The sequence below is a fragment of the Aegilops tauschii genome, chromosome 1, assembly GCF_002575655.3.
Source record: "Aegilops tauschii subsp. strangulata cultivar AL8/78 chromosome 1, Aet v6.0, whole genome shotgun sequence".
Classification (NCBI taxonomy): Eukaryota; Viridiplantae; Streptophyta; class Magnoliopsida; order Poales; family Poaceae; genus Aegilops; species Aegilops tauschii.
Genome location: NC_053035.3, coordinates 461,553,402 through 461,573,878, shown reverse-complemented (window position 1 = coordinate 461,573,878; position 20,477 = coordinate 461,553,402). Strand labels below are relative to the sequence as shown.

Genomic DNA, 20,477 nt, shown 5'->3' with positions numbered 1-20,477 from the left:
TGCTGCTCCTAGCAGTGTCCAAGTTATAGCTAGTTAATACATTTCTGTGATTGCTGCTAATCCAATGGCAGAGGAAGAGATTCAGTTAAATCAAGGAATTTTTGAAAATGATTGTCATTTGTTGTCAGACTCTAGTGATGATGAGATTTTTTGAAAGTGATGTTGGACAACCAATGAAACATATTTACAATGGCTTTCTTGTCTATGACTCTAGTGATATGAGGATATTGATATTTTTGTGACAAAAAGAATGAAAAAAGAATATGCAGAGAGAGCTGGCAGAAAACGGTGTTCATTCAAAGAATGAGTATGATGATTTGTTTATAGGTGAGGATGCTGACTCAATTGACAAGGCAGAAGCTCAAATGTTTATACAGATTGCTTTTGCAAAGGAATAGGAGGCAATATAGAACAAGAAGATAGTTGATAGGAAGCTGGCTCTGACAAATAGTAGGCCACGAAAGGAGAAAAAGGTTGATGACTTCTTGGAGCTATATGATGCTCCATTGTATGATGGTGGTGATGACACTTTGTCAGAAGACAATAATGATGAGACAATATATGTGATTGTATTCCATGAGAGAAAAAAGATAAAAAAAAGCCAAGAAAGAGATAGGTCCTAGAATGAAATTTGATGACTTGTTTTACGAAAGATACTGATAAGCTGCCAACTATACTAGTTAGGGACATGTGTTTCAGAGATGTCAAATAGTTCAGGGTTGCTGCCAAGTGTTGGGGAACGTAGTATTTCAAAAATTTACCTACGATCACACAAGATCTATCTAGGAGAAGCATAGCAATGAGCGATGAGAGTGTGTCTACGTACCCTCGTAGACCGAAAGCGGAAGCGTTTAGTAACGTGGTTGATTTAGTCGAACGTCTTCACGATCCAACCGATCCAAGTACCGAATGTACGGCACCTCCGCGTTCAACACACGTTCAGCTCGATGAAGTCCCTCAATCTCTTGATCCAATTGAGGACAAGGAAGAGTTCCGTCAGCACGACGGCGTGGCGACGGTGATGATGAAGTTACCTATGCAGGGCTTCGCCTAAGCACTACGACGAATGACCGAGGTGTGTAACTGTGGAGGGGGGGCACCGCACACGGCTAAGACAATTGTCTGTTGTGTCTTTGGGGTGCCCCCTTCCCCCGTATATAAAGGAGGGGAGGAGAAGGCCGGCCAACAAGGGGCGCGCCAGGGAGAGGGGAGTCCTACTAGGACTCCAGTCCTAGTAGGATTCGGCCCCACCCTTTTTTCCTTCTACCGGAGGGGGAAAAGGGGAAGGAGAGGGAGCGGGAGTAGGAGAAGGAAAGGGGGGTGGCGCCCCCTTCCCAAGTCCAATTCAGCCTCCTCCCTTGTGGGGGGCGCACCAGCCCCTTGTGGGCTGGTTAGCCTCCCTCCTATGGCCCATAAGGCCCATATCTTTCCCCGGGGGGTTCCGGTAACCTCCCAGTACTCCGGAAAAATGCCCGAATCACTCGGAACCATTCCGATGTCCGAAAGCAACCTTCAAATATATGAATCTTTACCTCTCGACCATTTCGAGACTCCTCGTCATGTCCGTGACCTCATCCGGGACTCCGAACAAACTCCGGTCATCAAATCACATAACTCATAATACAAATTGTCATTGAACGTTAAGCGTGCGGACCCTACGGGTTTGAGAACTATGTAGACATGACCGAGACACATCTTCGGTCAATAACCAATAGCGGAATCTGGATGCTCATATTGGCTCTTACATATTCTACGAAGATCTTTATCGGTCAAACCGCATAACAACATACATTGTTCCCTTTGTCATCGGTATGTTACTTGCCCGAGATTCGATCGTCGGTATCATCATATCTAGTTCAATCTCATTACTGGCAAGTCTCTTTACTCGTTCCGTAATGCATCACCCCGTGACTAACTCATTAGTCACATTGCTTGCAAGGCTTATAGTGATGTGCATTACTGAGAGGGCCCGGAGATACCTCTCCGACACACAGAGTGACAAATCCTAATCTCGATCTATGCCAACCCAACAAATACCTTCGGCGACATCTGTAGAGCATCTTTATAATCACCCAGTTATGTTGTGACGTTTGATAGCACACAAGGTGTTCCTCCGGTATTCAGGAGTTGCATAATCTCATAGTCAGAGGAACATGTATAAGTCATGATGAAAGCAATAGCAATAAAACTAAACGATCATTATGCTAAGCTAACGGATGAGTCTTGTCCATCACATCATTCTCTAATGATGTGATCCCGTTCATCAAATGACAACACATGTTTATGGTCAGGAAACATAACCATCTTTGATTAACGAGCAAGTCAAGTAGAGGCATACTAGGGACACTCTATTTTGTCTATGTATTCACACATGGACTAAGTTTCCGGTTAATACAATTCTAGCATGAATAATAAACATTTATCATGATATAAGGAAATATAAATAACAACTTTATTATTGCCTCTAGGGCATATTTCCTTCACCAAGTCTTTGCACCTATTGCAAGGAAGAAGATTTACTTTTGTTAAGAACAAGATGCACAAGATCAGGTTAAGGTGCTCTAAAAATAAGCACATTCCAAATGTTTTTACCAATTAGCTCGGCGAGGACGAGCGATCGCTAGGACATGGCTTCTGCGTTGCGAGCTTGACGATGTCAAGGTGCTCCGAAGGAGGCCGCTGATGGGTAGGATGGGGCCGAGGGTGGCAACAAAGTTCACGGTGCCTGACAGAGTGGTGGTGGCAGTGACCGGTGGCCGGAATCGGGCGGCACGGAGGCAGGGTGAGGCGGTGCGGTGACGTGGAAGTTCACACTGGCGGATGGGTTTCCGCTACAACCGTTTTTCTTTTTGGCGGCCGTCAGTGGTGCCACAAATATACATCACTTCTAGCAAAATTTAGGGCATTTAAAAAAAATTAAATTAGGCACCAAACAGATATTGGACATCTGTTGAAGCTTTTTTTGGCCCAAAAGGCCCCAGACAAGCATTTTTTCGCACAGCCAATGCTCTTAGAGTATCTACAACCGGATATACCAAATCCAACCCCTATACATCCACGGACCGGCCCAGCCATGTCCACGGATAGTGACCGGTCACCCCTCATATGGCCACGTCCACAACTGGATTCCTCAGAGTCTGCACACAGTTATGGGTCACCTATTAAAACTATCCATGCAACGTGAGAAACTATCTATGTTCATCATCATACAGATATAGATGAACTGATGAACACCATACTTAAAACTAAATAACATACGAGCATATAAACACAGTCAATCGGACCAAAAGTCTTAGTTCATCGTCGTTAACATAGTTAAAAACTGAACTAACTAAATACTATTCCCTCCGTAAACAAATATACGAGCGTTTAGATCATCACGAGGGGAGTAAATCGGAGACGGAGAGCGTCGTCGGGACATCACCACTTCCGTGCCGCTTCCTTGCCTTTGCGGTCGCCCGTGCAGCTATCCTTCGATGTAGGCATCGGCGACGGGAGGGGCGTAGTCGTCGTCAAAGGAGATGATGTCGGCCAGTCGACGGACCACACGCTGCTGCTCCTTCGCCATCCGGGTTGCCTTGGCTTTGACCGCCGCATCCGTGGGTCAGTGAGCAACATTTTACGACGAGGTATATGCCGATCGGTGCGGACGAAAATTGCTACTAGGTACCCACGTCCAAATTGGAATGACCCAATCCAAATTTACTCGTGGTTTTCGCGATCGGTGATCTCCGCCACCCATGTCCCCACGCTCGTTGGCGCATGGCGTGGTATTTCCTCTGCGATGATGACAACGGTGGGAGATCGGGAAGCGAAACACAGCGCAATGGGAGGAGGAAGTGCTGTCACGACCATGGGCTCAAGACTGCGCGTGGCGGCGCAGATCGGCGCTTCTGATCGACGGCGGGCAGCGGCGATGTCCGAATCTTACCATTCTTGGATCGCTTTTCTAAAATGGCACATTTCATTCCATGTAACAGAGTAGACGATGCTTCACATGTTGCAAATCTCTTTTGTAGGGAAATATCGCATCTTCATGGAGTGTCAAACATAATTGTCTCTGACAGTGACGTCAAGTTCTTGAGTTACTTTTGGAAGACACTATGCACTAAGCTTGAAATCAAGCTCATGTTCTCTTTGGCAGATCACCCTCAAACCGATGGCCAAACCGAGGTGGTCAACCTAACGCTATCTACACTTCTTCGCATCGTTCTCATGAAGAACATCAAGGAGTGGGAGGAATGCTTACCCATCAAAAACTTCGCCTACAAGCATGCAAGGCACATGACTACGAACAAGTCTCCATTTGAAGTGGTGTACAGCTTCAACCCTTTGTCCCCATTGGACATCCTACCGCATCCATTCCAAGAGCGCACGAACATGGATGCGAGTGCCTGTGCCACATACATGAAGAAGATGCACGAAGACACAAGGCTCACCATAGAGCGGCATGAAAGTCACACGACACGCATCCAAGATCAACATAACAAAGAAAACGGTGGTATTCAACCCCGGAGATCTCGTATGGGTTCACCTTCACAAGGATCGATTTCCCAACGAACGCAAGTCAAAGCTCATACATCGTGCGAACAATCCATTCAAGGTGTTACAACACATCAACAACAACGGATACAAGATCGACATACCACAGGGCAAGTACTCCGTGAGCAACGTCTTCAATGTCATGGACTTGACATCTTACCATGGTGATGAGGTTCACGATCCGAGAGTGGATCTTTCCGCGCGAGAGGGGGGGTGATGGTGCGGAGCACCCTATGATCTCCCCATGGACACTACACCAACCCCCAAGCACCAAATGGACCTTTGTCAAGAGCTCGTGCACCCGCCATTCAACATGAGGTGAACGCTCCTAAGTGAATCCCTTTTCCTCCACATGTGAGACATGGTTACTACCTAAGTGAATCCCTTTTCCTCCACATGTGAGACATGGTTACTACCTAAGTTGGGAATGCTATGTGTGATTAGGTACCTAGAAGATGGCCATGGAGAAGCTAGGAACAATGGACAAAAGACGGCATGGAAGCAGAGCAAGCGATGCAAGTGGAGAAGATGTTGTTGTGCATCAACCACCGGACATCCGGTGCAGCGCGTGGAGAAGCCCCAGGTACACCCGGTGAAGACTTCTAGCGGACGATATATGGTGCGAACCGGACATCCGCTAGCTCCCGTAGGACATGACATTCGGCCAGCACGAGAAATCCGGCGACACCTATCCAATACGGAAATCGTCGAATATTACCACACTTCTAGCATACATCGGATGTCTGGGCCCAAGCGAGCCACCGTACATTCGATGACTACCGAACATTTGATACCCCGTGAGCCATTGGACATCCGTTACTGCCTGTGCGCAGCCACTAGGGTTTTGACCCATGTATCCCTCTCCCCCTAGACTATATTCCCCTTCCCTTGGACAAATTAGAGTTAGCAAAGCATAGACTATGAACTAGAAAGAGCTTTGCTCATATCTATCCCTCTCCTTTGGAGAAGAGATCTCTAGTGGATCATCGAGGCCTCCTCTTGTGGAGAAGAATCCTCCAATACGGTTAGCGGATCCCGAGGACATAAATCGGAGCCAAATGAAGCGAGACGAGGGGGTAGTTGCGGTGAAGCTCTTGACGCATCACTCACCATCACATGCCCCCGTTAGCGGCCGAGGTCATCTGCCGCCGTATTACTCCCTCCGTCCCATAATATAAGAGCGTTTTTGAAAATGCTCTTATTTTGTGGGACGGAGGGAGTAGTAACGAAGTAGATATCCATCACTGAGTACAAAACAGAGTATTGCCTTTTTTCCCTTAAAGAATCGTTTACGATAGAAGATTCAAAGTGGACACATAGCCTTAACCTTATAGCTACATGGATCCAGACGCACGAGATCCGACGACCCCTCACCACCGAGATGATCAAGAGGTCGTCAGGAGCATGGCTGGTGGAAGACTGGTCGCCCCTAGATTGCTGCGAACAGTCAGCACAAACTTTATCCCTCCAAAAGGATCTCCCAACACGAAACGACGAAAATTGCTACTAGCACATTTTGTACAAGAAAATACAACACGCCTGAATACGTACGTTTTAGCTATACGTCGGTCAGCTGAAATTTTCACTTTGGGTCACTCGATTTTGTGACCATTTGATTCTGCTTTGAGATGTGTGATGTTTTCTTTTTTTTCAGTGTAATTTTGGTGATGAGTTGGATTGTGTGGAATCGATTGACCCCAATTTTGGGTCAGTCGAATTTCTTCTTGGGCTCTTTTTGGCTCTTCTGGGTTGCATTTTTCCATTTTGTTTTCTCTTTTTTTATTGGTTATTTTTTGTTTTTGTGGGTTTTTGGCTGAGTCTAATTATATGCATACAAATACTATATAATATGTGTTAAAATTTCATGATTATATGATTATTTTTATGATAAAGTGCAATCTCGGTGCAAAGTTGTGCGTAAGCTTTTTTCCAAATCTCTCCGCTTAAAATAAATACCAACGCCACTAGTTCATTCTTTTTCAGGAAAAGTCATTATTTTGATATTGTTTTAGTGTTTACTTCATTTTCATTGTAATTAATGTTAATGCCAATTCCACTATTCATTTGCTTTTTGCAAAAGTTCCCCTGTTATATGCTTATTCTTGCATATTTTTAAAAAGCGCAATTTTTATGTATATTTCGTGCAAATTTTGTCAGTGTTTATTTTAGATTCTTTTGCCCTTTTCTTTGTTCTTAAATTGTAATACCAATGCAACTAATTCGTTCTTCCTTAGGAAATTTAATTCTTTCTTTTGTTGGTGTTTTTGTTTATTTATTTTTGTTTTCTATTTCTATGCGTATTTACTTTACCCTTTTTCTGTCCTTTATTGATTTTTTTGTTTTTTGTGGGTTTTTGGCTGAGTGTAATTATATACAAACAAATACTATATAATATGTGCCAAAATTTCATGATTATATGATTATTTTTGCATATTACGATTAAGTGCAATTTCGGTGCAAAGTCATGCGCAAGTTTACATGTGCGCCCCAGCCCTCTCTCCCTTTGTTTTTTCTGTTCTTATTTGTTTTGCTTGTTATTTTTCTTCTTTTTATTAGTTGGATTTTTTGTGTGTGGGTGTTTTTGGATGCTGGATGATTGTAAAATATATGCATACAAATACTATAAAATGTATGAAAGAATTGTACTATTATATGAGTATATTTTGCATGATACAGAAAAGTGTAATTTTAGTGCAATTGTGTGCAAGTTTTCTTTTCTTTCTTCCAAAGTGTAATACCAGTTCCACTAATTCATTGTTTCACATAAAACTTCACTATTTTATTTTTTTTAGTTATCATTATATTTTTTCCTCTTTATGGGCAATACCAACGCCGCTAACTCATCCCTTCTTAGAATTTTTTTTTTGTGAAAACTTCGCTATTATATGCTTATTCTTGCATATATTTTAAAAGTGCAATTTTTGTGTATATTGTGTGCAATTTTTTTCATTTTTTGTTTGAGTTTTTAGTTCATTTTATTTCTTATTAAAGGGTAACACCAATGTCACTAATTTATTCTTCCTTAGAAAATATCATTGTTTTGTTTTGATTTTATTTTTTATTTTCTTTCTTCTTAATGGGTAATACCAAAACCACTAATTCATTCTTTCATAGAAAAGTTCATATTTTTATTTTCTTTAAGTTTTTGTTTGATTAATTCATTCCTTCTTGGGAAATGTCCTTTTTATGAAATTTTTACTATTATAGGTTTATTCTTGCCTATTATAAAAAAAACACAATTTCTATGTAAAATGTGTGCAAATTTTGCCATTATTTATTTATAATTTTCTTTTTCTTTATATATTTGCATTTCTCTTTAACTACACAAATGCATGGGATATGTGTAGTGATACGATAGCCCCTGGCTAGCTTGTACTGTTTGTGTCTATACATGCATGGCGGCATGCTGGCTCGCTTCCGCTGAGGGTGAGGCAGCGAGCCGTTCCCTGCAACCTTTTGATTTTTTATTTCTTTCAAAAGGCATATTCCCGCATATTATGAAAAGTGCAATTTTTGTGTAAATTATGTGCAAAATTTATTTTTTTTATTTCTTTCATTTTCTTTTTTTTGAAAGGGTAATACAAATGCCACTAATTCATTTTTTCCGAGAAAAATTTCATTCTTTTGATTTTTTTAGTTTTATTTCATTTTCTTTGTTCTTTAAGGGTAATACCAATGTCATTAATCTATTCCTTCTTGGGAAATGTCTTTCAACAGAAATTGTACTATTATACACTTGTTCTTATGTATTATAAAAAGGCGCAATTTTTGTGTAAATTTTGTGCAACTTTTGTCATTGTTTTTATTTTCTTTCTTCTTAAACGGTAATACCAATAAAAGTAATTCATTCTTTACAGAAAAATCATTATTTTTACCTTTTTTATTCTTTTTTTCCTTTTTAAGGGCAATAATAATGCCACTAATTCATTCCTTATAAGAAAACTTCTTTTTTAGGAATTACAATATTATGTGCTTATTCTTAAATATGAAAAGGTACAATTTCTTTGTACATTCTGTGCAATTATATCATTTATTGTTTCTTTACAAAATGTCACTAATTCATTCATCTTTATAAAATGTATACATGTAGGTACTACACGTATGTGCTTAAATAATACTAGAGTCGAAATTTGAACTATTGTATTATTATTTTTGCATACTACAAAAGGTGCAATTTTAGTGCAAGGTTGTGTGCAAGTTTTTTAAAGTTTTGTCACATTCATTCTTTCTTAGAAAAACTATTATTATTATTTAGTTTTATTTCATTTTATTGCATATTATAGAAATGCACAATTTATATGTAAATCGAATGGAAAAAATCACTATATGTTTTCATTTGAGTCAGTCGACTAATCCAAATTTGCCAAGTGTAATTTCGTCCTAACATGTCTATAATTCCGTGCCTTGGTCGTCATGCCAAAAATAGGTAGTACTTGAGATGCATCCATGCTTGTGTTTGAAGGCTTTCGATCCGAAAGGAAAAAAAATGAAGAAGAGGAATGTAGCTAGCTAGCAGTGTTGTTGTACGTATGTAGGTACGTTGTTTGTGCATGTGCACTCGTCAGCGCTGCCCGTACGAATTCCTCGAAAGCTAATTAATTTCGGAGTGTGACACCGGCCGGCCTGCTCGCCTAGTTAGCTGAAACGAGTTCGACCCAAATTTACTTTTTCAGTCGACTGACCTATAGTCAGTCCCGAATACGTACGGCGGTACGGGAGTACAGTACATCACAATATGTAATACAAAGTACAATACACGGCCGGATTATTCATGCCGGAGCATCACAGTGAGACCAAGAACCCGGTCGAGACCTCACGGCTCACTGCTCCTCGACGCCAGCGGCCCTGGCTCCGGCGAGGCAGGACTCGGGGACGACGACGCCGGCGGCCTTCCCGGACGCGCTGCGGCAGTAGGCAGAGGCGCCGCGCCCGCTGAGCCGCTTCAGGTTCACGTCCTTGAGCGACACCTGCCTGCACGGCACGACGTCGCTGCAGGAGAAGGTCACCGCCCGCTTCGACGCCGACGTGCCGGCGATGTTCACGTAGTCGATCTTCTCCACCGCCACCGTCCTCGTCGCCTGCATGCATGCGCCCAAGAACAAGAAGCAGACCACAAAGTTCGTTTCAGACATCGATCGGCGTGTTTGTCCGTCAGGCGAGCAGAGATCGTACCGCGGTTGACCCGCAGGGTATGGGGTGCTCGGAGCGGTACTGGTCGATGATGATGGGGTCGGAGACGTTCTTCATCACCACGTTGGCGAACTTCACCTTGCGCGCGTAGCCGCAGCCATCCTGATCCAGACAACACAAGTTCATGATGAGCTCCTGCAGTTCATGATGAGCTACTGCTAGATCCATCTTGCCTGCCAGGTCTTGATGAGGAGGCCGTTGGAGGTGTTGGCGATGAACATGGTGTCGACCTCGATCTTTTCGAGCCTGTCAGCCACCGGGGTCTCGCCTATGCTCCCAATACTGACAGATCCAACGCATGAGCAATGAGCAGACAAGCATTTACCAATGGAGTTGCTGATGAGTCAGCTAAGAAGCTACCTGATGCCATTGCCAGGTCCACAGGAGATGTATCTGAGGCGAACGTCGGTGCAGTTGCCCACCATGGACACGCAAGCGCCACCTGCTCAAAATAAGAGATTCAGTTAGCTAGGAAACCCCTTTCTTCTTCAGATGCAGAATGCCATTGACGGATCGAACACACACCTGTGGCGATGTGGATGTCGTTGACGTGGATGCTGATGGAGTTGACGAGGTGGATGCCGTCGGTGCCCGGGCTGCTCTCCGGCGAGGCCACCCTGAGGAAGCTGGCCCTGGCGTTGGAGCAGCGGGTGAAGGTCAGGTGCTGCTGCTGCCCGTTCTGCAGCGTCACGCCCTGCACCCGCACCCCATGGCACTCCTCGAAGTGAAGCGCCTGCATGCATCCGCCAAGAACAAAGAAAAAAGTGATAAATGAAAAGGCAAATGATGTCCCCTGATCCCACTGGAGCAAACATTCAGAGTAGTCAAACGGGACAGAGGAGTTCACCTTGGGAGCCTCCGGGGCTGTGCAATGCTGCAGAGACACAATTGGAGTAAAACAAATCAGTCTTCAGTTGTGTGATAGTGATACGCACAATCATACAGTGATGAAACAAGTAGTGAGTTCAACATTCATTCTCATACCTTGTCGTTGCGGTGCCTCCCCTTGCAGGCCTGCGCCCACCACTCCTGCCCGCGGCCGTCGATGACGCCGCCGCCGCTCACCGTCAGGTCCTGCACCTGGAAGAAGTGCAGCCACTTGCCGCCGTCGCGCCGCTCCCAGTCCTCCGGGCTGTCCGGCGCGATGATGTTCCCGGAGACCTGTCCCGCCCGCCGGGGCACAAACCAAGACTCGATGAGCGAAAACGCGCATGCAGGTGCGTGCATGCCGGACAAGAGAAGCGCACGCGGCGGCAGGAAGGAAGGAAGGGACGTACGAAGATCATGATCTCGTCCCTGCAGGGCCCGGCGAGCGTCACCGGCCAGATCTGGTACGACCTGCCGGCGGGGACGTGGATGACCACGTGGCCGTTGGTGCTGGCACAGGCCGCCGTCCATGCGTCAACGAGAGCCTGCACAGCAGAGCCAAAAAGACAGTGTCATGTTTGAGCAAGGTGGAGGCATGCTCTCGCATGGACGTACGTACCTGCGTGTCGTCGGCAATGCCGTCGCCGACGGCGCCGAAGTCGTCGAGCGAGAGGAGGATGCGGGCCTCGGCGGCGCCCGGCAGGAGGAGCGCGACGGCGCCGGCGAGAGCCGCGAGACGGAGCAGAGCCATCGCCGTCGCCATGTACGGTACCGCGTTGCAGGTGGGTTCGCTGCTCTTGTTGGTGCCACGCCCGCGCTAGTGGTTGCTACCGCTGCTGCGGGTCACGGGCCGGAGGAACATTTGACGAGGCGCGGCGCGGCGAGAGGACGGGCGGCGGGGGCCATGCCGAGGACGGGGGCGCAGGCGCTCGCTGCCCGCTTTTCAGGCGTCTGGCCGGGGGCGGGGTGACACGGAGCATCAAAGCATCGGCGCAGCGGGTTCACGTGGGCGGTTGGACGTGACCTGACCTGCCGCGTTTGTACGGGCCAAACTGTGGCGTTGCGCTTGCGTCCGGGGGAGCTGTACGAGAACTGCAGGAGGTGCGTACGACTGGTTATCCTCGTGGCAAATGATCAGATATTTTGGGTTGGGAAACGTGCATATCTACAGTTTGAGCCACAAGTAATTCCGGACATAGGAGTACCAATTTTCAGTGAGGCATCACACAAGAGAGTTTTCGGGCATGGTAATGACAGACAAAATTGCACGAACCATCAACTATTGGGGACGATTTTGCACATAACACTTACATTAGGGTTTGTTGCACGAGACACCGCATATTGATGTAACTCTTTGCATCTAACTCTAATCCATCGTTTAACTCTGTTTACATGAAGAACTCTCGTCTAGGGTTTCTCTGCCTCTCGTCGGCGCCGGCGCCGGTCCGCCTCGTCTCCTATGATCGTTGGACCATGGAGGTGCGGTGGATGCCAGCCCTTGTTGACGGGAGAGCTCCGGTTTTAGGTGTTTTTCTGAGTTTTGTTAGGGTCTATGCCATGATAAGAAGACGAGGCAGCGGCGGTTTCTTGAAGACGGAATAAGGTCCTCCCAGCCTAGCTCCCATCCTGGCGATGCATCTACCGTCGCCGGAGGGCGTGTGGCGGCGGATCTCGTGGGATTCGATCGGCGTTTGTCTTTGGTGGATCCGTCTGGATCCGGTCATCGTTCGTCTACGTATGTGTGTCTGCAGGTTGGATCCTTTCGATCTACGATTCTATTCATCGGCGATGGTTGTTGTTCTGGTGTGTTAGTCCTATGGGGCCTTACCACGACGACTTTCTGACTGTCTACTACAACAATATTTGCCCTACTCCAACGAGAGAGGGGCAATGACGGCGGCACGCCTTCGGCTCGCTCCAGTGTTTGTAGTCGTCGGTAGGTGATCTACGGATCCGGATGTAATTTTTACTTCTGATGTTCTTTGTATTACCTTGACAGTTGATGAATAGATTGAAAGATTCCTTGGAAAAAAAAACTTTGTTTACACAATTCGTAATGGGCGAGTCCCGCTTGTAAGTGCACACATGGCAAAATCGACGGCCACATCATCTTGCTAGTTAAAACCATTAATATTTGTAATTTTAGGTTGTTCATTCAATTTTTTTGGTTCAAAATATGTTTTAAAAAATCCAATCATATTTGTACCAAGTATTGGTATGAAAAAAGCTTTAACTTATTCGGATCATAGTTTTGGGCAACTAACATCATACTACTTGAAGAACATAACTAGCAATTCTCACGGCTCGTCCTTAACAACATCCTAGATATACAATTGCCATTTTAATTACTTGTCCAGGCTACCCCAGAAACCACTAGCAACTATACATACTTGCACAACCAAATTCATATTGTGAGGTTATCATGGATGAGTGTAAAGGGGACAGAGCCACAAATGTTCCCGCCCATGTCTGGGAATGTCGTGCATCCCGGCAAGGGTTTCACCTTGGCTTCACGGTCAACACTTACAGGGTACTTCAAGAGGTGGCCTCTCATCTCAGTCACCTCATTGGCAGCGAACTGACCCCAGTTATGTTCCCCGAGATGTCGAACCCGCCTCATGCACTCTATGCTCTCTGGACGGTTGAAGTCTTCCTCGATAGCTCCGATATGCTCAGCCCAGAGCGACATTCTGTACCCGTAAACCTACACAAATTTGATTTAGAGAACAATTCCAGATATATCAGCTGAGTCATATAACTCACTAAATTATTTACTAACTTAAAATGCATCAAAAGCTGAGTAGTAGAATTGGCATCACAAGTGCCTAGTGTCATTCGTAGTATTCCAATAAATAATAAGAAAATGTATCAATCTGATATCATGTAATGGCAAAAACGGCAGGTAGAAAACAGAGCCAATCAGCCAATGAAGACATGCCAGTCCTACAAGTACCAAGAAATGTTATGCAGAAGCAAGAGCTTGAAAAATGAGGCATAACACGATTACCTGTCCACGAGGGGCAGATATTTTATTTGCCCAGGTGTACTGTGGTTGATACGCTCCCATAGCAATCTCAGTATCTCTGGTTCCTTCCATGGACCTCTGGTTGATATTAGCCGATCCGATTATCACATATTCATCGTCCACAATCATGCCTTTGGAATGTACATAAACCATGAACCTCCTATTTTTCCTAGCTTGTTCCTAAACAGTAAAGTGTAAATGAGTACTATGTCCAAGGTCAAAGAAAATATGACAAAATTCATAAGACCTTATACCAATCTCCTTTCAGAACTAATGTCACACGGCTATTCAAAATAAAACCCATATGATGTAAGGATGCAGGTGGGTATCCTGCAAAACCCACATATAGGGCTATCAAAAGTTAATCCTATGTTAATCTCAAATTAAAAATTATACTAGGCTGATTTTTGTATGCTTGTATGGGGGTATTCGCGAGCCTCCTGCTTTCATCCTTCTGCAGCAAGAGATAAAAAAGGATCTGAACCTCTGGCATTGTCGTGCATCATGGATCATAGAGGCTAATAGAACCATGTCAGTACTTTTCTGAGACAAACACAGAACTGTCAAGTTCTCCAGGTGAAGGCCATTAAGCTCAACGCATCTAACTTCTCTACTATTATATTGCAACTGAAAACTCAAACATTTCAACCTTCCTGGGATGAATCAAAATAGCCAGGGATCACAAGCACAATGTGTTCAGACTCAAAAGGAAAACAAGACATCAGTCTCTCTCACCTGAGGACTATCTGCTGTGCTTGAAGCGCTAGGACTGTCAGAAGCTTCACGATTGCCAAGACAAAAGAAGACCAAATAATCCTGAGGCTCATATACATCATCCAAACCTACTTCTTTCAAGGCTCTATATATTATCTCGTACATCATTTGCATTGTTTTGTTCTACAATGCCAGAGGAAGAGAGAAAATTAGCGATTCCACAATATAAAATGAACCGAGATGCTCCATAACGAATAAACAAGTAACATGGCACAAATAAAGGTGCCCAATCTAACCTGCCAGTAAAGAATTCTTTGTGCTATGTGACCAGTTGGTTTACCCTCAGGCCACATAGGAAGCACTATGTATGCAGAGAACCTCTGGTTCACCTTAATTTTGGTTGCAATTTTGAGAGCAATTTCAATTGGTACTAGATTGTTAGCCCCTGAAAGAAAACATATTGCAATCTTGAGTAGTCAATCAAGGAATTTGGTGTATTCTGTACTTCCATGAGAAGAATACTGAATCCGAAGTGGAGAAAAATACACTACACCCTAGTTAGGACTTTTTTTGGTTTAAAGCTAACTTTGTCACAACTAAACTATGGCTGTTTGGCTGTCCACAACAGCACAATCCTTGCACCTATCTTTTGTCAAGCCACAATAATTAGGTAATCTTAGATATGTTCTTGATTCCCAGCCACAGGTGTGGCCTACCACGTTTTATTATCCATATATAGCACATGTGCCATAGGCATAACTTTTTGCCGCACTTGTGACTATAATTTTATTGGCCACACTTTTGTGCAAGCCACATATTGCCGAAACTTAATTGTGTCCTGGTTAACCTTGAACAGCCAGCGTAGCTATAGCTGAGTCTAAGACTCCCTTAGACAAAGCGTGACTAAAAATCAGCGTCACACTTGTGGCAAAATTTGGCAAATAGCGGAGCCTAAGACGCACAGATCATATGAATAATAAAGTGTAATAAGCCGCCATTGTAGCGATCAATCAGGCACAACCTAAGATACTGTGGCATGTAGCACGTCTAAGCTTAGGCTGAGAACTAAGCATACCTAACTTCTCATGAAAGGAGGGTGACTATGCATTAAGTCAATGTAAAAGAACAAAGAGAAAAATATAAAGTACATTAAAAAAAAGCTTAGGCTGAGGGTAATCCTCCTTTTCTAAAAAAAACTATAAAGTACATGCTTACCAATATCTTTGTTTGAATCCCAATCGAATGAAGAACCTATGAAGTACTGATTCTCAATATAAATAAAGTGTTGGGCTGCCCGGATGGCATTCACATAAGCTGTGTGTATGCTCATATCAATTAGTACATTCTTTCCACAAACAAGATTCTGTTAGCCAAAACAGGAGTGTTAGTTAAAAACACGCAAACTGCAGTACATAATGTTAGCGGTGTTGCTGCTTTAATTGATTCAGTAACCTTTCTGGTTGCTTCTCGTGGATCCTTTGGAAATCCCTTGGCAGAGTTGGAATCAATAGATCGAAACACCTGAATATCAAAGTACAAAAGAGTTAAATGCCCGAAAGTTGAAACAAGAAGCAAGGAAAACCCTTGATTCTTGAGTTGCTCATTCGAAAAGAGAGATTCTTCAGTTACAGAATTTTGCAAGTACCTGAACATGCCATGCCTCAGGATCGTTGTCGCTAAAATATAATGTGTCGTTAATGTTTATGATATCAGGTATTCTTTCAATCCTGAGAAGTGCGTCATCATATGATTTTCCAAACTTCTTAATACCATGGCGTTTCGATGCCTTCAACCAACGCTCCTCAAAATTCTTTAGAACGTCATAAGCTGCTGGACCGTCGATTTTCGAATGCAAGTCATGCCATGGTTCCCTTGGGCCACGAGCATCAACCGCCTGTAAACAGATGACAAGGATAATTACTTTCAGAACAGAGATTTGAATAAACACTGAGCAGAGGACATGATGCAATTATTCTTCCTGACCTAAGATGATCTCCTTTCAATGATTAAAAGGCGAACAGCACATAAGGCTCCTACTCTTGGAAAAAAAGAAGACTCCGGTAACACACAACACAAGTAGTACATGACAAAGGAATCAAACACTTACAGCAAAGTTTGGATTGTGATAATCCTCCTTGTGCAAAGTTTGAAGAGTCCGAAACAGAGGGTGCCCAGGTATATCGTAGCGTCCACCACATAAATCAAGGCCTCCAATAAAAGCAATTATTTTTCTCCTATTACCGCCAGCATCAGCATCCACGATAACTGTTTTCTGATGATGACTATATGTTGTTCCTGTTTCCTAGTAATCAAAACCTTCATATCATAAATAAATGGGACTGAAGAATTGATACAATACAAGATTACTTCATAAAATAAATACAAAAATGATTTAAATTGTGTGCAGCTATATATTTTAGTTTCTTGGTTAAATAATACTTCCTCTGTTCCAAATTATAAGATGTTTTGGTAGGCTAAGATAGCCTAACAAAACATCTTATAATTTGGGACGGAGGTAGTAAATAGTAAGAACTGATATTCTGAAGTATAAGACAGCAGCATAATATAAGTTTAAGGTTGCAAAAATAATGGATGGCACACAAACTAAAATCACACACATTAGCTAGGTGCACTGAACATAATACTTTCAGTCTCCAACAAAAGATGATCTACAATAACAGATAAGCAAAATGGTTATATGACATAATAATAGGGATAACCTTCTGTTTCACCCAGCTGTGACGTTTCCCAGCAGATCTTGGGCAAAGCAATATTTGAACCGGAGAGTGCTTGAAGAATCTACGTGTTTCCTCATCTCGTGTTCGCATATATCCATCCTATAATAAAATTTTCATTAGGAGGTGTACATAAATTCTTTCATCAGAAGTAAAAATAGACTGTCCTATCTTTAACATGTTTAGCAACTTAAAATTTACAAATGAATGATAAGTATTACTGGGAGATTGGTTGCACTACAATTTTCATCTTGGATGCAAAATTGCCTCAACACAGCAGTTTTGGCCTCTATACGAGTAACTCATACCATTCTGCCGATAATGGTCTCCGATGTTGGATCGTCCCATACAAGAAGCAACACCCTCACTCCTTCCTGTGACTTCATCTTCAACAGGTCCCCAAGTGACGGCACCTCCTCGGCCCCGTCCCTTACGAGGCGAATGGTGTGGAACACCGACCACCCGGCGATGTAAATCAGCCGCCGTGCCTGGATTATGGCGGTGTACATGTCGCGCCAGCATTGCCCATGTTGGTATTGCAGCCCATTGTCAAGCCGGATGTCCGGGAGACAGCCCTCCGGTACATGTGCATCCTGGTAGAGGGTCACCCTCATGCCACGGCGCAGAGGAAAGTATGCATCTGGCACGCCATGGCTGTCCGGCCCAGCAGTGACACCACGGTGGTACGCTGTGAGGTGAGCCACCGGGGTGTACTGTATGGAGAGCCGCAGCACTGCGCCGGGAGCGCACGGCCTGCCATTGGGATCCAGCAGAGGATAGGCGCCCTCGATCTTGTCCCCGCCGAGGAGCTGCTCGGCGGGAATGGCCGCGGCGCCGATGACCTGGCCGCCGAAGACGTCGTTGTCCTTGACGGCGAACTGGACCTCGGCCGCCTCGTGGCCGACGGGCACCACGAAGTTCTGCGCCCACACGGGGTCCTCGCTGTTGGGCACGACGTAGGTGCGGGCGACGGTGGCGGCGGAGACCTGGACGGTGACGTACGGGTCGCTGGTCATCGAGGCGCCGGGCACCTTGTCGGAGACGGAGCCGACGATGCGCAGGCCGAGGAGGTCGCCGAACCTCTTGTAGAGCACGCCCTTGTCGGGGAGGCCCCCCGCGTCGCGCACCCAGATGTCGAGGCTGCCGTGGAGCAGCACCACCTTGAGCGACGCCCTCGCGCTGCCGGGGCGGCGGCTGCTTTCCTCCATCGCCGGCCGCCTCCGCCAGTGCCTTCGGGCTGTGGGGTCCTCTGGTTCTGTACGGCTTCATCTCGCTCCCCGTCGACCAGTCGGCCTGGAATGGGCGGGGGGCGAGGCGAGGACCGGGACCTGCGGCAGCCGTGGGCTCTTCGGCGAGATGGGGACGAGGCGAGGAGCGGCAGCCGCACGGTGGTGTGGAAGGGAAGAGTCCTCGGCTCCGACAACGACGGCGGAAATGCGATGGAAGTTAAATCGGGAACACGACGGCGGCCGGTCCCGGCACGGCGGTCAATTGGATTCCCCGACGGATTTTCCTAGTGTTATTTTTCAACAAGAAAATTCCGCGACTATAAGTCTATGGCCCAAGGACGAATTATCTTTTGAGACAAATTCCTCGTGTTCACGCAGTGCATAGTGTCACAGCCACAAGGACAGCTGTCATTGCCAATTACTCCCTCCGTTCGTAATTATAAGATGTTTTAGATATTTTAAGATCAACTATATACAGATTAAAATGAGTGAATATACACATTAAAATGTGTGCAAATCTAAAGAAATAGAGAAGAACTAAAACATCTTGTATTTAGGAATGGAGGGAGTATATCAAAGACCCCAGAAAAAAGAAAATTGCACTGAAGGCCCCTGAAACTCTGCGCTGCAACATCTTTTTCGATAAATAATTTACTTTATTTGCTTAAAATGAAGCATTAAGAAGATACCATCTCCATTTCATAATGTAAGAGCGTTTTTGACACTACACTAGTGTAAAAAACACTCTTATATTATGGAACGGAGGGAGTACAAAACTTAAACATAGGAGCACACACCTGGCCTCTGCATAGTTAGGATGCACACGATCAACATCAACTCACACGTACATGAAACGTCGTCAACTAGCAAAGTCATATAATACCAAAGCTATGTGTAGACGGGAAAAAAAGAAGAAAAAACCAAAACAATCAGATGTTCACTTAGCAAACTACAACAATGACCATGGGAAAGGGAAGATATCAGGTGATACCGGGGAAAATATCAAGTGCTACCAGCACTTAGTTGATACCATGGTACGGGCTTCTGGGCCGTTGGATCTGAGATCCGACGGCTCCTTGAAATCTACTGTACTTACGTGAAATTTGAAGACTTTTGGATGACTTTTTGCAAAATGTTCAAGAGCTCCCGGGATCCGTCGGACCTGAGATCCAATGGCTCCCAGGAGCCCGTATCACGGTATCACCTAACGCCTGGTATCACCGGGAAAGTATCCCATGCTCCGGGAGCACCTACTCCAGAGTGAGCTCTGTTCCAACAGTCATCTAAGGATGCGTGGGACCTAAACATAATTACAGGACTCCTTGAGGACTTTCTTGTAAATTTGTGTGAGCTCTCACTACGGACGTTGGAGTTGAGATTGAACGGCTCAGGAGCTCCCGGAGCACCTAAGCTCAATATTTCCCACCAACCATCTCATGACACCACATGGACGATGAGATTCTTCAACAACAACGCCTTCAGGAAGGGATCGACACTCTAACACTGTCGTCACCGGATCCAACCACAATGTCATAATCTAGGTTTTCACCCTAAAGATTTAGTCCGAGCATATCCCAGAAATGTCTTCAACGAGGTAACGGAGGGGCGCCGCCACCACCGTCAGCGGCAGTGGCCAGGGATCATGGATGGGAGGGACTTGCGACGACGGCTAGGGTTTTGGCCCTCTAGAGCTGCCCGCGCGAGGATCCCAGGAGGAAGAGGGGAAAGTGATCTACTTCTTGCTTCCAACTGTGGCGACGAATCAGAGGATTACGGAAAGGGGAGGGGGACTTCGAGTTGCATCTTTTTAATACGCAAAGTAGCAACTACGAGACCCGAATCTTAAAGCCGTGGATAGGTATGCTACACCTGTCGCCGTGTCCAATCGCACAATTCATCACAAACATGGTGCTCCTTTAAGGTTTTGTGACCGACAAAGAAACTTCGGCGGTGTAAGAGCAACTCTAACCGATCTCCTAAATTTTAGAGGAGTAATGGCTGGGTATACTCTAAAAATGTCGTTTCTAACCGAACCCCAAACCTAACAGAGGAAAAAAATCAGCGACACATAAACAGAAATTCGGTGTAAATTAAAAATATTTTAAATAAAACTTATTAAAATAAAGTTCATAATTTAGGCTAGAACTTTAAACCTACTTGCTAATCGAACTTATT

The 20,477-nt window shown here is 44.9% G+C and overlaps 2 protein-coding genes across 3 annotated transcripts; both read right to left on the bottom strand.

The window, feature by feature from the left end:
* Positions 1-9,177: 9,177 nt before the first annotated feature.
* Positions 9,178-11,549, bottom strand: LOC109745357 (probable polygalacturonase At1g80170). Of its 2 annotated transcripts, XM_020304474.3 has the most exons (9): positions 11,219-11,545; positions 11,010-11,144; positions 10,717-10,893; positions 10,580-10,606; positions 10,258-10,465; positions 10,093-10,174; positions 9,906-10,014; positions 9,715-9,834; positions 9,178-9,620 (listed from the first exon to the last, which is right to left on the bottom strand). In XM_020304474.3, the coding sequence occupies exons 1-9, from the start codon at positions 11,360-11,362 to the stop codon at positions 9,363-9,365; spliced, it is 1,260 nt and encodes a 419-aa protein (XP_020160063.1). In that variant the 5' UTR covers positions 11,363-11,545; the 3' UTR covers positions 9,178-9,362. The 2 variants fall into 2 exon arrangements, with proteins under 2 accessions (XP_020160063.1, XP_073357166.1); XM_073501065.1 differs by having other exon boundaries at positions 10,258-10,606; positions 11,219-11,549.
* A 1,262-nt stretch (positions 11,550-12,811) lies between these two features.
* Positions 12,812-18,594, bottom strand: LOC109745354 (phospholipase D beta 1). Its single transcript, XM_020304470.4, has 10 exons — positions 17,382-18,594; positions 17,059-17,175; positions 16,446-16,640; positions 15,984-16,232; positions 15,791-15,859; positions 15,554-15,701; positions 14,635-14,783; positions 14,360-14,521; positions 13,607-13,804; positions 12,812-13,303 (listed from the first exon to the last, which is right to left on the bottom strand). The coding sequence occupies exons 1-10, from the start codon at positions 18,279-18,281 to the stop codon at positions 13,004-13,006; spliced, it is 2,487 nt and encodes an 828-aa protein (XP_020160059.1). The 5' UTR covers positions 18,282-18,594; the 3' UTR covers positions 12,812-13,003.
* Positions 18,595-20,477: the final 1,883 nt, after the last annotated feature.